Below are 17,999 nucleotides of genomic sequence, written 5' to 3'. Positions count from 1 at the left end.
GGGGCTAAGCCCCCCCTAGCCCCCCGGTACCTACGGGCCTGATCGTATAATCGAATTCTACCTTTGAAATTGATTTCAGTTCGTCGGTATAAAAAAAAATCTGTAAAATCTGTATTTTTGGCAATATTCTGTAATTCTGTAATACAGATTCTGTATTGCTTTTTCAGTTAAAAAATCTGTAAAATACAGAAAAATCTGTATATGTGGCATCCCTGCATGACAGCCTAGTTTGCTCAGTTTGACGGTCTACTGATCGGCTGCGGCTGTCATCGACTCGCATTTTTTCGTTTCTCCTTTTTCACAGGCCGGTGGCATATTAAATACAAAGCAAACCGTTTCCATTGATGATATTATTCCCCACGTAAGAAAAAACGTGCTTCGCACCATCTCTCTTTCATTCTTTCATCGGCCTTACTGTCGTGTATCATAATCACCTGACATCGCGCTCGGATTCGTGCTGAAGGATGTCGGAAGATTATAGGCTGTCATTTACGACAGCTAGGAATAACCAACAGACATAAGGAGATGAAAACAACAGCCCGTATGAAGTTGCGTGTGTGCTGTCGTCAGTTGCTGTCGGACTGTTTACCAAACGTATGGGAAACAGAGAGAGCTGTGCAATACAATGAGAGCCGGATCAGTTAAAAATTTGCTGTCATTTTCATAACAGTGATCCGGCGTCCACAAAGTGCCGCACGACGTCCGTTTTCGATACGACGGAGTAGCTTCACTGTTTTCACCATCACGGTTAGAGTTCGACTGATAGCGCTGTCAATTTATTTTTGCTGGCTCATAGGTTACTATGATTGAAGCTGCATTAGTAGTTTCGTCAATGTGTAGTAAACCCATTAAATTTTTTTGTCTCTTTTCTTCTAATGCAAAAGTTATATCTGGTTACCGGAGCAAACACTTCAACAAAACCCTCACCGTATTTCTAACTGTAACGCTGCGCAACCGGACGAGCTTCTGGGTTCATATTCGTCCTCATCGATGTTTTCGCGTCCGCCATCTTGTTCTTTCGGCACAATTTCACACGTTAACAGACCATAACAATTGTCTATTCATTTAACAAACGAAACTTAAGCATTTTTTTCAATCTCAGAGATAGATGGTTGTACCATTTTTTACAATTTTAGTGCCAAAAGAAAAGTTTAGTTTCTCATAAGGCTGTTTGTGAAAATCAAAACCAAATCGGTAGCAAAAGGATGCTCCTCAAACCCTTAACTAATGAAATTCAATAAGAATGAAGTTATGGTTCGAAAGTTACAAAAAAACGCAATATAAAACCGTTTTTAAACATATTTTTCAAAAAAAGTTTATTATCTTATAAGTGACAGCATAATATATTTCAATTCAATTCGAAAAGTATCTTTAAAGTACCCTTGAAATTGCAAATAAAATTATTCAAATTGGACATTTCTGTTCAGAGTTATTTACGCCTAAGTGTATTACAAAAAATTACAAATCTTCGAAAAATTAAAAAAATAATTTTGATATTTGTATGATTCACACTTAGTTTTTCTCTACATGTGGATTTTTTCACACGGACATGTTTGATGATGTCTAAGGAACACGTCCGAAAAGAAGTGAAGGTTTTATGAGTACACAAAAATATGCTTCATTTCGCCAAACTACGTTGAAGTTAAAAAACTCATGACTTTTGATGCTTAATTTGGGCTTTCCTCCAGCTAATTGTTCCTTCATGTCCAAGGATCAAACTTGGGTTTGTCTGCAATGCATTTTTTATATTTGTAGATGTTCATTGGAGCATTGGAGCGTTTTGGAACTCACTGCGGAAGTATGGTGGAGATTGCAACTTCAAGGACAAGCTGAAATCTGGGCGGAAACCAGATCCGGTAGACGGAACTTTGGACAGGCAAGTCTTGCGTGCTTATACCAATAATAAGCGTGCCTCAGTTCGGGATGTGGCCAAAAAATTAGGATCACTACTCAGATTAGGTCTAAAGACATATGAGAAGCAGAAAAAGCCGAAGCGGAGTCAAAAACAAGCCGCATCCGTCAAATCGAGATCGCTAAAGTTGTATGATCAACTACAGTACTACTTAGTAGTACATCAGTACTACACGCTCGGGATGGCCAGAGGCATGCTTTTCGAGCCATTCATAACAACAGATACAATGAATACCGGTGTTTACATCCAAGAGTGTCTCAATCGGTGTCTGCTGCCCCCTAAGCATAACCACCAGTATTGTTTTGGCTAGATTTGGCATCAGTGCACTACTCAAAGGACACACTTGTCTGGTACCAATCCAACGAAGTTAATTTCGTGCCAAAGGAGATAAATCTGCGAGGCCAGTCGAGACTTTGAGATAATATATGAAATTAGTAAATTCCATCAAAAAATTCGCAAAAGACTAAAAAAGGTGGCTTAAATTATGTCGCAAGCCAGTTCCACCAGGACACCCGATTTCTGAAACCTTGTCAGGAGTGGCCATTATTCGCCAAATAACCAAATACCGATTGCAAAAATTTGAAGTTTGATATGCCACAAGCAAGGTTTCGGTACCGTTTACAATCTAGCCTGTGTCCCTGGAAGGGTACTCACCCCACGGTTCCCCTCAATAAATTCGAAACAACGGAAAATTTCGATGTTTCCAGGACTGTCCCACAAACATTGATGAATTTGTGATCTTTCAAAAAAAGTTGGATTGAATTCGGTTGAGATCTTGCTGAATGGGAGGTAAAATAATTTTTTTTAACTCTGAAGAGGTCAGGTACACAAGTGTCAATCAAGTCATCTTGAAATTAGAATAGAACGTGAAGTTGATTTTCGGTCTCTGGAAATAAAGGTACATACTGAATGATATTTTGCTGTTTTGAACTGTATTCTAGAATCCGAAAGTCGCCATCATGAATTTTCAAGTGGCGCCTGGGATAGGATTTTGACCTTCGGGCATCACATCAGATTGAAAAATACCCACAATGGATTTCCTATGAGGAAGGCCAGATTACACCACCATTATTTTTCATTTCTCCGTGTTAAAACAATCATCAATGTTCAGTTAACATTGTGTGGTTTTCGTAAAAAAAACATATTAAATATATGTGTTTTTTGAGACCGATTCAATTAATATTATTATTTTTAAGTGTTCTTCTTAATTTTTTTTTGTATATTTTTTCGTGCATTTCATGAAATTTCTAAAACTCCCTTATATAGTCTGACGCGATTCATGAGATTCATTGAAAATAACCAGGGACGATTGGGTTGTATTTCTCGTAAAAAGACAGTTGTTGTTCTTTCGTCCCGGCGAATGCCTAACACCGTCGCAAACAAGCCCAGAAATAAACAACAAAAGCTTTGCATTATACTCACAGCTGCATCCTTTGCAGGTGCCTGTAATGAAAGGAAAAATTCAAAAATTAATTAGTATTCAAAGCATGAATGATCATTTCCATTTAAATTATGAGTGAAAACAAGCTACTCTTCAGTGAGCTTGCTCTTGCTCGTCGCCCTGAAGAACACCATTAACTTGGACAAGTGTCAATAATGCCGTCGGCTAGAAATTCGTTCACTTTCTCCCACCCGTCTCGGCAGGCAGCTGATTTAATTTGCTCGCTTCTTACGAAAAAAAAAATAAAAATAAAAACGGACGAAAGCTCGAAGTAGATACCCGTCGCGACTCGGGTGGTCCATGCAAAAAGTAATGGGAAATGAGAAGTTAACGGGAGAAAGAAGAAAAAAGCAGCAAAATTATTTTCCCTTCTAAATAATCCACTTTGTGTGCATGATTTGCCTAGCGAAACGAACAGTGAAGCGGTGAATTTCCTCATCCTCCTGCCTGACCTAGGGAAAGCGAACTTCGCACCGAAATCGGATTTTTTGGTTGTGGCTTTGCCACCGTAAATTCAATATTGACAGTCAGCTGGGACGCTTTGCTCTTAAGTTTCCCTTTGTTCTATTTTTGCTTTTCTTTTTTTTTATTTTGATGTTGACTCTTTATGTTGTGAGGTTGTGCTTCGCACAACCGAACATCGATTCGTTTTCTCATTTCGACGTGATGTCGGGAACTACTTCGCGAAGAAGCTATTGGAAAATGGTAAACTGAATGGCTTTGACCATTTAAGCGAAAGCGGTTCGATCGAACTTGGAACACGGGAGAGCCTAACTTAAGCTGGCTTTTAGCGATATATGACTTTGGGAGGTTGTGTTGTTCACAAAAGTCCTCTTCCCGGGGTAGGATGATGCATTAAGAGAGAAGGGGGACACTCACGATGATGATGTAATACAATCATCTGCTCTGTCGCCGACGGTGGCGAACAACGGCACAAATCGACCTGAGCAATTTGGTTTGAGTCAGCGGTTTTCCTCCGCGATGCGATGGTTCTTCTCAAGTGGATATTAGTTGGTTGTACGGACGAAACGGAAAAGCGACGCAACATAAAACCTTACGAGCATCCTACTCGGTACTGCAGGTTCAATGTTGGTTGATGGTCCCGAACTTCTTGTGCAGTTCAAGGACCGTGAATGAGTAGATTATGTAAAATCAATCAAGCGGAGCCATTTTAATGAGCGTGAGTGAGTGGAGTACAGCTTGTGCCGGAATAACGGTAACGAAGCGGGTCTAGAAAATATGCTAGCTCCAGCTTTTTTTTTGCGGAGTCAAATCAATCACCGAATCTAGCGAATAACGTGAACATGCAGAGGTCAGGTTTTCTATTCTTCAAACTCTCACCAAGGTTTCTTCACGAGACTATAAAAAGTCGTTAATTTATTACAGCAATACAGATTAAAATCTAACGCGAAAACTCTTCCCATTAAGGATTGATTGATTTGATGGCTTAGCATGTGGCTGATAATGAAATGGGCAGTTTAGAAGCCGCTTAATGATCGTTCCTGAAATACGTGGTCATTTAGAGGAAGTAAGGGAGGTTTGTTACTGTTCGGTTCAACCTAGATTGTTTTTTTTTTGCTTAATCCGCAAATTTCAGCAGAAATTTACAACTCAAAGTACCTAATTTTTGTTCACTGAAGCGGTGAAATTATTTTTTTGTGTTCATAACTTTTCAACTACCGAAGAAAGCTAACATTGCTTAACATACACTCAAACCACTAAGGCAACTAAAATCGTGAAAGAGACTGAGAGAATTTGTTAGGTTTCCTATAGCCTTCGCTTAGGGAGAACGTCAAAGTCTACCGAAAAGTAATTATAAAAAATGACCATCGACAATCGCTGATTGCTTCTTTGTAAACGGCCTAATTCGGATCAGATGTCTTTTTTCCCAAGACTTCTTTAAATTAAACAAAAGTCCAACTTCAAACTCGACTGTTCTTCTCATCGAAGTCAGTCGCAGTTCAACCAACAATAGCTAACAATAGCGGCTAACCCGTTCCTGACCGAGAACCGTTTTGTGCACGATTCAGCCCTGTTGAGGCGCATCGGAACCCCCTTTCTGTTCTATGACCTGATGGACCGTTACATGGGTATCCTTCGATGGGACTACGCACCCGATAGAGCATCCCGGCTAAAGATTCCGTTGTTCGTGTTTCTGTACGCGTATTTTACAGCCTCACTTGTCAGCGTGTTTATCATCGACCTAACTGAGGAGCCATTCGACTCCGTTTTCGATATGCTGTTCTTTCTGGGAACGGTCGTGGCCTGTTTTTCCGTGTGGAATAGTTCATTCTATCAGCGAAAGTATTTTCGTGAAGTGAAAGATTTTTTATCTAGCTAACAATCGCAAAGTGCAAATAATATTCTGAGGATACGATCTCGACCAACGATTGTTCTGTTCTCCATCTTGTTTTGGTTACTGAATTTATTTCAAGGGATCTATTGGGCAGTGAAACTTACCCCTAACTGTTCTCCAGCGAAAGTCATTAGCTTTCCTTTGGGAAAGCTTCTTGCCTTTGCGTTCCACTCAGTAGCATCGGTATTTGTAGCGCAGCTAACCACGTGCTCTCAGTTGATGACGATTACTGTTCTGCAAGTTTTTACCACCGAGTTCACCATCCTGGGAGAGGACTTCCAAGTGGCTTATGATAACAGGAATCTGGAGGAAGTTCGACGATGTGTTCTACGTCACCAAAAGCTGCTGGAGATGGTTATGCTGTTTCGCGACAAGATAAAGCTCTATTTTCTGATTACATTGCAAGTCTATTTCTTCCTCATTACATACTCTTGCTTTTTGTTGGCGTTGCAGCTTAAACAACCCGACAGTGTTCCGATGGACACCTTGTTCAACATTGTTCTGTTTGTATGGTTTTGCGATCTACTGGAGAACAAGGTAAGCCCGACAAGTTTAAATATTTTTCTAAACACTTCTTAAAATGTTTACATTATTCCAGATTAGTGAGGTGGGAACACGAGTCTATGGTTCGCGTTACGTAACAAAAAATCTCTTTATCAAGCAAATCCTTCTACAGGGGTGGGAGTCCAAAAATTGGGTTTTTTTCGTTACGTAATTTATGGATGCCGCCTAACAGCTTTTTAAAATTCGTTGGTCAAATTTTCCCCATTAATTCCATTGACAGTAACACCTACCATATTTGCCTCAATATAGGATATTTTCAGTGGAAAATTGAGCTGGAATATCTCCGTAGCGTAGTTGGTAACATCTCCGCCAACCACGCTGCACAATGGTCCAATAAGACAAAAAGTGGAACTTAATTCCATAGCGCCTTGCACCTTCATTCTTGCTTAATAGTGTCTTCAGAACAATTGTTTGTATGAATGACCCGCATAATTGCAAATTGTCAAAAATTATAAAAGGTTTACTATACTGTAAGCCGGGGTGAGATTGTGCCATACAACCCCATTTCAATAAACCATCTCATGACGATCACAAGACCAATCTTTCTTGGATTAGTTCCCTCGAATACTTAACCAAAAATGACTAGGCTGACGAGTCACGGGTTGAATGGCTTAAGGGCACAATCTCTTCTCGGCTGACGGTACTAAAAATATAAAGAAACCCAAGTTTATCGTGTTAAGAGATAAAGGAATGGTTTTTAGGAAAGTTGTAAAAGACTCTAAAATATTTTCAGGGCTTGAAGAGTAAAGCTTTCAATGTTTTGGTAGGTGTGCTCCTCACTGCATCCGTTATTGAAAGAGTGGCTAGCCGCTGAAGTTTTTCCAGCTTATCTTGGGCTCCTTTCTCTTTTGTGGAGCGTGGGTAATACTGGGTCTTACAATAGCCGAATAAATCCAATGGATCATTTACGGCTATAGTCCCTACTGTTTACCAAAAGTTATATTACATATCCATAGAGTATTTGTAGCTTTGCTCATCGACTGCTCTAGATGTGTATTCCACTAGGTATTTGACGTTGTCTGAGAGTTCTTCGGGTAAATGGAACGATAGTAGTTTTTAAAGGATTAACGTTTAAGCCATCCCTATAGCACCACGAGGGAACAATGTTTAAGGAGGTTGCATCCGATTGGCGATGGAAGCATCATACTTGCCACATACAATTATAACTATGTCATCAGTGAGTCCAACTATTTTAAATCCTTTGTCTATCAACTTTTTGAGAAGATCATCAACTATTAAAAACCACAATAGAGGAGATATCACGCTTCCTTGTGGGCATTCTTTTACTGTTTTTACACTTATGTAAGAGCTTCCGAGGTATGTTGATATTTCTCTGTTTCAATAACATCTCGTTGATCCAATGTACAAACCACATTTTTTCATAGCCGTAGTCATTGAGTCATGAGATGAATTGCCAAAAGCTCCCTCTATATCGAGGAACGTCCCAAGTGAAATTTCTTTTGCCGAAAAATACTTCCTTATTTTTGTAACAATCTTATGAAATGCTGTTAGGCAAATTACGTACACAAATTACGTAACGCTAAAAATCTAGATTTCAGACCCCTCCCCCCTATGTAACGATAGGTAACGTTCGATATGACTCCTCCTCATGAAATTTCGTAACGCTGAACAGCCTGACCCCACTCCGAAATTTTCAAATTAGAGCAAACATCACAGTTACGTAACTGTCTTAACTATTCCCCTCCCCCTACGTAACAATAAGTAACGCCGACTCAACCCCCTCCCCCCTTTATGCGTTACGTAATTTGTGTACGTTTGCAGCCTGGCGGTTGCTGGAGTGTTTCGATGTTTCCACATGTATGCATCCAATGCACACTGGGCCAGGAATGGAATCTAGCGGAAAGAAATCATTAGCGCTATCAGGGTTTGACCAATCGGTTTCCGATCTTCTATAAAGTTTCAAACAAATTCATCAAAAACTCGTAAATTTCCGAAAAAATTTAAGAGACACAAATTTTGTTTCTTCTACGAAGTTACATGAAATTTTCTGATCTAAGCTCAAGCGTGTAAGAATAAAAATTTGGTGTCAAAGCGCCATCTCTGCGGCCAAACTGCAAACTAAACTGAACGTCAAGTTGAAGTTCTTATTACACTGAGAAACTTTGCTGAAGACTGCAAATAGGTTGGATTGAGTATCAGAGTACTGGACCGTGTATTCCATGCAATAAATACATAGCAATTGTATTTTTACATGAAACCTATGATTATTTTCAAACTGAAATATCACAAAAACACAAAAAAACACATCTATCAAAATTTCAGATAATAAAGATTCTTTGATGGATAATTTTTAGAAAAAAATCATGGTTTGCTATTACTTGCTAGATTACTTGCTCGATTACTTGCTTGTTAGAAAAAATCATGGTTTGCTATTACTATGAGATATCTAATTCACAATTTTCACTTAAGTACTTCAAAAACTTCCGTACTCGGAAGAAAACGACGTAATTATTCCAAAAATTGTACGAAAATTAACTCGAGTGAACTCATAAAATTATCACAATAAAACGTGGAATACAGATAAATTTTATAAAAACTCGTAGATCTCTGAAACTTGAAGAGTTAGGAATTTTGTATATTCTGTAAAGTTTCATAGAATTTAGAGATCTACAACTTTGGCGAATACCGCAAAGCTCTAGCGTGTAAGGGGAAGAAGTTGGCATCTCAACGCCACCTTCGGGGCTAAATTCCGAACTGATTCAAACATCCAAAATGAAGCCCTAACTATGACAAAAAGCTTTGTAGAAAATCGGAAACCGATTAGTCAAACCCTGAGAACGCTAATAATTTCGTTCCGCTAGCTTCCATTCCTGGCCTAGTGTGCAATGTAGCCATTTTGATTTTTGAATTTCTTTATTATAGGCGGTGAGGTATTGTCTGTATTCGTCCCGCAGTTGAGTTCGTTTAGCCTGGTTGCCCAAGTAACAATTTCTATACTTCAAAGCCGTAAACATATTTTAAGAAAGTTTTGTTAGAGTCGTACCGAAGCTTATTAGTTTTTACGCAGCAACATACTGCATCAAAATAAATCAAATTCAAAACGTCTAAGAAAGGTTTTAAGATGCCTCCCAAGATGCACGTTTTTCTTAAATGTATTATTCGCTGTTTACTAACCCGTAAAGACCCGGGAAGAAACTTGTTTTTTTTTTTAAAATGCTCGTGCTCAGCACTGGAACGGCCGATTTTGGAAAACGTGGAATTTTATTCAAGGCGAATAGTTGCTCTAAGTTTTGGTAAAGGTGCCACCCCTCTGGACGCCTCCCTGTTTTCGTGAGACGCAAATATGTCTGTGTTTTTTTTCAAATTTTTCAAACAGTTGAGTAAACACTGGGAATTTTCATACGTATCAATTGCTCCATGTATCAAATCATGTCAGGTGGATGAAATATGTTATGTAGGAGTGAATATTGGAGTTTCCAAATTATTTCAGTACAAATTCACAAAACTACGTATTTTTATGAAAAATCAAACAACAAAACCGTTCTTCAAATTTTAAGCTCTACATTTCTGCGGTTAAATCTCCTGAATCCATACGCGATGAAAAATTTATTTTAGCATGCAAACATTTTGAGAAAAACCAGTTTAAATTCACCAAAGTACGTATTTTCATGGAAACCTGATTTTCCCAGTCTCCCACGGTAGGTTTCAACTTAGTTCTTCAATTTTCAAGCTCTATATTTTCAGAGTGACGTCTCCTGAATCCAAAAATGGTGAAAGATTTTTTCTAGCATGCACAGATTTGGAGAAAATCAAGTTTTCATGAGAACTCGTACTTTAGTGAATTCAAACTCGTTTTTCTCTAAATCTGTGCATGCTAGAACAAATATTTCAGCATCTTTGGATTCAGAAGACGTTACCCTAGAAATATAGAACTTGAAAATTGAAGAGCCAAGTTGAAACCTACTGTGGGAGACTGAGAAAATCAGGTTTCCGTGAAAATACGTACTTAAGTGAATTTAAACTCGTTTTTCTCAAAATATTTGCATGCTAAAATAAATATTTCATCGCATATTGATTCAGGAGACCTTATTTCAAAAATGTAGAGCTTAAAATTTGAAGAACGATTTTCTTATTTGAATTTTTATGAAAACACGTAGTTTTGTGATTTTGTACTGAAATAATTTAGAAACTCCAAAATTTACTCTTACATACCATATTTCATCCACCTGACATGATTTGATACATGGAGCAATTGATCCGTATGAAAATTCCCAGTGTTTGCTCAATTTGTTTGAAAAATTAAAAAAATCACAGACATATTTGCGTCTTACGAAAACGGGGAGGGGTCCAGAGAGGTGACATCTTTACCAAAACTTAGAGCAACTAACAACTAACTAATAAAAGTCCAACTTTTCCCAAATCGGCCGTTCCAGTGCTGAGAAAGAGCATTTTCAAAAAATAAGTTCCGTCCCGGGTCTTCACGGGTTAATGGGTATACAACTGCACGATAAAACTTATCCTTACAACTACATTAAAACTTGTGTTAAAGGTTTCTCATTGTTATAAGATAGTGTTGAGAGACTATCAAGTTTTTAAAAGTACTTTAGAATCTACATTAAAACAGTTTGATCTATTGTTGGCTTAAGTGAGGTCATTGATAAAATCACAAATTTCTTTACAATTACGAGCTGCAATCATGACTGATAAGTGGAAAAAACATAAAAATAGTGGTAACTTCGAACGGAAAACCAATTTGAATTTGAAGAAGAGAATTTCTCCTCTTCTTCAAATTCCAAATTCTCCTTCTGTCAATTGTCAACAGTGGCATGATAACATCACAAGTGCCATTGAAGATGCTTTTGAGCTGAGACTGCTCTCGACGGTCTGCACAATCTTGTACGGTATCTAAAAAGTATTTTAATGAAACATTGAAAATACCTAATAGATTCACACTTTTTAGTAATCACCTTCAATTATCTCCCTTAGAAAGTACAACCAGCACTTTATATTGCATACCGAACGATTTTGTTTACGTTTTGACAGTAGCATCAGGTAACAAAGGTGTAGAGTGCATTTGACCTAGTTCCGTGCTACTAGAAAATTTGTTGGTTTTTCAAAACACATAAAGCGCAGATCAAGAGTAGTATTTCTGGTTTCAGTTTTGTTAAGGTATGGTGATGGAGAATGTATTCTAGAGAGGCCTTCATGAAACCAGCGCATAATTTTCTGAGCTTAAAGAGTTTAAGAGAGACCTAAAGAACTTACCACTGCAGAATCCATTATTATCAGGAAATGTGTAAGTCGCCGGGATACTGTTCGGTACTCAGCCAAGAATTGTCTTGACATGCCCATTTAAGCTCAATATAATTAGAAAAATGATATTCATCCATGGAATTAGGAGAATATTATATATACATGAACTCAAATGGTTTGATGATGGTTTTAAGTTGTACCAAAGATTTAATTCATAAAATTTATATTTACATTTTTTCGTGAGTGTGCTCGTGACTATCTACAAACGCAGTTTTTTTTTATAACCTCAAGCGATCCTTTGCTAACCGTTTAAGTTTTCTTTTTTTGTCATTAAAGTTCTTATTCAAACTGTACAGACACTCTTAAAGCTGTGTTAAGGGTTGCCGATCAAAACGTATATTCATATATTTGGTTTTAAAATATAGATTTAACACCCGCTTGTAGTGTCGGCCCTTGTAGCTGTAATAAAGTTATTTCATAGTTTCATTACATTACATTACATTTCATTACAACAGTGATTTGATGGAAGACGACGGTGATGGCAAGAGATACAAACTGCTTTTAGCTCAGCAACTAAACACGATTTTTTCTGAGTTCTGACAATTTCAATTTGAATGATCATTTGAAGTGAGCAGTTAGCAGCCATAGGAAATTACCACCTTGAGTAGGTATTAGACGTGTATGGTTCAATGAATGCAGATATTTACGTCAATCAATGCAATGCTTAAAAAAAATATTGTCGCCAACATGACATGATAATAATCTGACCTGACCTTGCTTCGTATCATGACGCTATGTTGGCCAAGGACTTCTACAAACCGGGAAACCTGATAATTGTTCCCAATAGCATGAACCCCCATATTGTCCTGAAACTCGTCCCATTGAACGATTTTGTGCTCTGGTCAAGAGATATCATCTTCGCCAGTATGTCCAGTAGACAGGTACACGACTATATGGGAAAAAACCGTATGGTGTTATTTTTTCGCTCCCATGCACTTTTCGTGTTCCTTATGGGCCCTATAACAACCGTGTAACTCTTCAGATCGATCGGGGTGGAACTATATTTTTGCGCCCGATTTTTAAAGTTTCCATACGATTTTATATGGGAAAATCCACTTTTTCAAAATTTATTCTCTAGAGATGTCCAGTTGGCTCCTAAAACTATATTGATACATGATATTTGTAGGAAATTTTGCTGGAAAAAAACTTTGAAGACCGTAAGGCGCTACGATGCTTGTAGAAAAAGTTTTTCACCCCAAACTGATTGAATGTCTGACGAACGGCTCACCATTGAATTTTACCAGCAACGCTGCCTGTTCGGTAGCGCAAAAAGTCTCCAGAAACTTTCATAAAGTTTTCCCGTAAACAAATAGATCTTTAATTTTTCCCAGTTCGAGCTGTAATGTAAAATTTATTTTTCGCTTTTGTTGATCAGTGCAATGCTTGATGTGTCTTGCTGCTACGTATCAAGTTCAAGCAAACAACAAAGATGAGCAATTCTCGTTGAAACCAGGCTACTAGGTGCACAAGGTCTTTCGGATTTGATATAAATGCACATATTAATTAGGAATAGAAAAAAAAAGATTATGCCATTTTTGTTTGATTGAATTTGTTGACCCCTCGGTCACCAAGGGGTGAAATAGTTTCTTAAAAAGTTGAAATTTTAACAATTCTTGATGTTTTATTTGAGCTATATCTCTGAAATTCGTTGTGGAACCTACTACAAGTAGCACCTTTTTGTAAAGTGGAATGATAGGGCTTTCATTTGGAGTAATCAGAATTTTGGCCACCATCTTGAATTTGGCCGCCATCTTGTATTATGTCAGAAAAATGCATTTTGTGCGTGTTCGCAACTACCGATTTTCGATCTGATTCCAGCATTGGAAAGCTGAGAAAAAATGCTATAAGATGCATGAAAAAAACTAAGTGAGTATCTGTGTTATCCTACCAATTGAACGAATTTTCCGAACGAAGTTTTAATATAATCAATGCATTACGCGCAAACAACGTAGTAGCCATATGTAGAAACTTTTCCCTCCAGTGTTATTTTTTTAAATGCGGTAAATTTCCGGATATTTATGAGCTCAGTAATAAATTGCTGAACAAAACTAGTGCAGGTCAAGAATCAGTACCAATTAGTTCGAAAGAACTGTTCATTTGAAGAGATCGTAGACACTTTTAGTAGTTCATTGAACCGATGAATGAAGCCATTGTGTATGCAGATTTTGCTGAAAATTATAGGGTGACGATTCGAAATGGGATTCAATCTCTCTATTATACATAACAAATTGTCATTATTCATCTGATCTACTACTATGCCGAACGGGTTTGACCTCACAAAACATTGATCCTCCTTTTGGACCATAATACTTGACCATGTACTTGTCTTTTGTTGCTTCACCATACTGTTTTATTTGACCTGTTAATAGTTGACCATGTATTTGTCTTTTGTTGCTTCACCATACTGTTTTAAGTACTAAGACAAATCTTTTATCACATATCAAAAAAGTACGTTCACACTGACGGAAAAGGAAGTAAGTCAAAAAATAAATATAACTTTACCCATACCCGTTTATGAAAAATGATTTTTACATGTACGTAGATTGAAATATTCATGCTGTAATCAATATTAAACAATATTCAATTCGCTCCGAGAATTTAAATAACCCACAAGAAAGAACAGAAATAAATATTATTAAAAAAAAAATATCTAACATGCTCGTGTTGCATATAATATTCTCACTAGTCTCAATGCAAATAGTATGGGCGTACCAGTTGCATAATTAACTGATTACGTTATATATTGTTATAGTAGGGTTATAACATGCGTATCCATTTGGTCTCAGCATATGGCTACGACGTTGATTGCACGGAATGTATTTGATATTTTGAAACTTCGCTCGAAAAATTCGTTCAATTGATAGGTTAACACTGATGCTCACCTAATTTTTTTCTTGCATCTTATAGCATTTTTTCTCAGCTTTCCAACGCTGGTCTCAGATTGAAAATTGGTAGTTGCGAACATGATCAAAATTGCATTTTTCTAATTCAAGATGGCGACTAAATTCAAGATGGCCTAAATTCTAATCACTTCAAATGAAAGCCCTATCATTCCTCTTTACAGAAACTTGTGCTACTTGTAGTAGGTTCCATAATAAATTTCAGAGATATAGCTCAAATAAAACATCAAGAATTGTTAAAATTTCAACTTTTAAGAAACTATTTCACCCCTTTGTGACCAAGGGGTCAACAAATTCAATCAAACAAAAACTGGCATAATCATTGTTACGGCATTAGATTTAAGTTACAAGTTAAGTTAGTATAAACGTACAAAATTTAAACGCATTACCCTATGTGAATACCAAAATCTTCCTATCACAAAAACGACTAGTCTAAGCTAGGCTGAACAGGAAACATTCCTCGTTATCGCTCTCGTTACCAGTCTCTTTAACGAGATCAATAGATCTCTCCTTGCGCTACGTTTAGCAGCTATGGAGTAGAAGGAAGTCATAGGAGTAGGGTATAGAGTCAGTCGCAATTAAACGCTCAAAGATAAAATACATACCTTTTGCAACTACGAAATCTCGCCTTTCGTGTATCGTGGTCAGTCATACCGAACAATAAATTGAATTTCGGAAAGACCAACTCGTGGTCTATTTAAACATTGTTCTCAAATAACGGACTCTCGGACGAATCAGCACAAATTCCGGAACAATCATTTTTTCCTCTATTCCTAATTATCATGTGCATTTATATCAAAATCGAAATACCTTGTGCACCTAGTGGCCTGGTTTCAGCGAGAATTGCTCAGATCCGGATAAGTAGGAAAATTACTTAGATCACACCAGTACAAACCTGCCAAGTCCAAACAGACAAATCTTGTCTGCACACGGTTTAATATCAAATTCGAAGATAACGGATGCGGAGTGCAAATCAGACTTGGATTTTCCAGTATAGGACGTACCATTGCTGTCAAGCAATGAGAGTCCCAAAATCAAGTCCATTTTTGGCGATAGGTGTCTAGTGGCACAAGGAAAGATTACTGTACGGTGCCTTTTAAATGCTATGGTCCGGGAGAACGTCAAGATCATTTACGTGATCGACCGCAAAAGATCAAAATAATGGTCGCAGTGATCCAAATCTTACAAAAATAAAAAATTAAAAAATAAGTGATCTACTTTGTTCAGCACTATTCCGTCAATAATTATGGTAGACAAATATTGGTGATAGCAATTTCAGGGCATTTAGTTTTTACCACGTTAAAAAGCAGTCTTTATTATCATTACATACATAGGTGTTTTCTATATTCTGCACATTTTTGAGAACTATTGACAGTGAGTGCCATGCTTCTTATTCATACGTGCTTTTAACCCTTTTTTACGTTTACTGCTTTAGAATACCGAACCTCATTCCTCTTGCCAGTACCGTCAATTATAATTTTTTGCTTTTCTCCTAGAAAGGTATAGCAATCACTGGAAAAACCGAAGGTATAAAAGTGGTCCCAATGGCCGAATGTCATATACCACTCGACCCCTTTCGACGAACTGAGCAATTTCTGTATGTATGTATGTATGTGTGTATGTGTGTGTGTGTGTGTGTGTGTGTGTGTGTGTGTATGTATGTGCAACTTTTTTTCTCACTCACTTTTCTTAGAGATGGCTGGACCGATTTTCATACAATTAATTGCAAATGAAAGGTCTAGTTGCGCCATAGGTTGCTATTGAATTTCATTGTAATCGGATTTTTAGTTTAGAGGTTATGTATCAAAATGTAAAAATCACGAAACATCAATATCTCAGAAACCACACAACCGATTTTAATAAAATTGGTTTCAAATGATTGGGCTGTCTCCAGAACCCTTAACTTTTGAATTTCGTAATGATTAAACATATGGTTCAAAAGTAATGTAAAGAAAAGTTATCCTGAGGTTGTTTAAGCTCACTCATTTTTCTCAGAGATGGCTGAACCGATTTTCACAAAATTAGTGTCAAATGAAAGGTCTAGTTGCCCCATATTTATTGAATTTCATTGCAATCGGATTGTAACTTTGTCCGTAGTTCATGAAAATGTGAAATCACATAATGAAAGTAAACATATTGACTTCCTCCTAACGATCACTGGCTAATTAAAAGGTAGAAAAGTGATCCAAATGGCGGAATGTCATATACTACTCGACTCAGTTAGACGAATCGAGCATTTTCTCCATATAAGCATGTATAGGTGTATATGTTTGTGTGTAGGTGTGTACGTGTGTATGTGCACCTTTTTTCGCACTCACTATTCTCAGTCTGACCGAACAGATTTCAATGAAATTAATTGCAAATGAAAGGTCTAGTTGCCCCATAAGACCCTATTGAATTTTATTGTAATCAGATTTCCAGTTTAGAGGTTATGTATCAGAGTGTAAAAATCACGAAACATATCTTAGAAACCACACATCTGATTTGATTAAAATTAGTTTCAAATGAACGGGCTACCTTAAAAACCCTTAACTTTTGAATTTTATGAAGATTGAACATGTGGTTCAGAAGTTATGGAAAGAAACGTGTTCTGGAGACTATTTAATCTCACTCATGTTTCTCAGAGATGGCTGGCCCGATTTTTATAAAATTAGTGTCATATGAAAGGTCTTGTTGCCCCATAAGACCCTAATTATTTTTTTTTTAACAAACGGATTATTACTTTGCCTGTTATGTTTAAAAATGTGAAATCCAGCTATGAAAAGAAACATATTCCAAGACAACTTACTTGGACTCACTCATATTTCTCAGAGATGGTTGACCCGATTTCCACAGAATTAGTATCAAATAAAAGGTCTACCTACCTCATAACACCCTATTGAATTTTGCAGTAATCGGACTGTAACTTCGTCTGTAATGTATCGAAATGTGAAAATCACGAAACTTCATTATCTTAGAAACTACACAACTGATTTGGACAATATTGATATCAGATGAACGGGCTAGTTAAGGGTTAACTGATGATTTATGATTGAACACGTGGTTTCAAAGTTTGGCTGCCCCATACGTTACCTTTTCATTTGATTGTAATCAAACTTAAGCAAGCGTTATGTTTTAATTTGTAAAACAACGAAAGTCTATTATCTCAAGTATTACACGACTTATTTGAACATAACTAGTGTCATATAAATGAGTCATCTCTCAAACTTACAAATAACAAGCTTCATAACAATTTGATATGCTGTTTAAAAGTTTTAGAAAAGAAAGAAATTCAAAGACTATTCAACACTTTACCTGCTTCGATCAATATATATGACCTCAACATGATTTAAATGTGGTATCGTACTATCTGAACGTTCCCGGCATCGCTCGTGATTAAATTGTTCGAAATTAGGAGTCATTGCTTTTATTTCGCTATTTCTTAAGTAGGGTAGAGCGGGGCTAGTTGGTTACGGGGTAAGTTGGTCAATGAGAATATCTTCGAATCTACGTATCTAAAAAATCGTATTATATGGGTGATATGTAGTAGATAACCAGAGAAAATAAATGACA

General features: G+C 37.1%; 1 protein-coding gene across 2 annotated transcripts in view; it reads right to left on the bottom strand.

Moving 5' to 3' along the window:
* LOC129717793 (uncharacterized) overlaps window positions 1–17,999 on the bottom strand; it is a 246,033-nt gene that overhangs the window by 122,030 nt on the left and 106,004 nt on the right. For both annotated transcript variants that reach the window (XM_055667967.1, XM_055667976.1), the window contains exon 2: window positions 3,335–3,355. In XM_055667967.1, the coding sequence (XP_055523942.1) occupies window positions 3,335–3,355 (21 nt within the window). The remainder of the gene's footprint in view (window positions 1–3,334; window positions 3,356–17,999) is intronic.

This window comes from Wyeomyia smithii, chromosome 1 (genome assembly GCF_029784165.1).
Source record: "Wyeomyia smithii strain HCP4-BCI-WySm-NY-G18 chromosome 1, ASM2978416v1, whole genome shotgun sequence".
In the NCBI taxonomy this organism is placed as follows: Eukaryota; Metazoa; Arthropoda; class Insecta; order Diptera; family Culicidae; genus Wyeomyia; species Wyeomyia smithii.
This window is presented reverse-complemented; position numbering and strand designations above follow the sequence as displayed.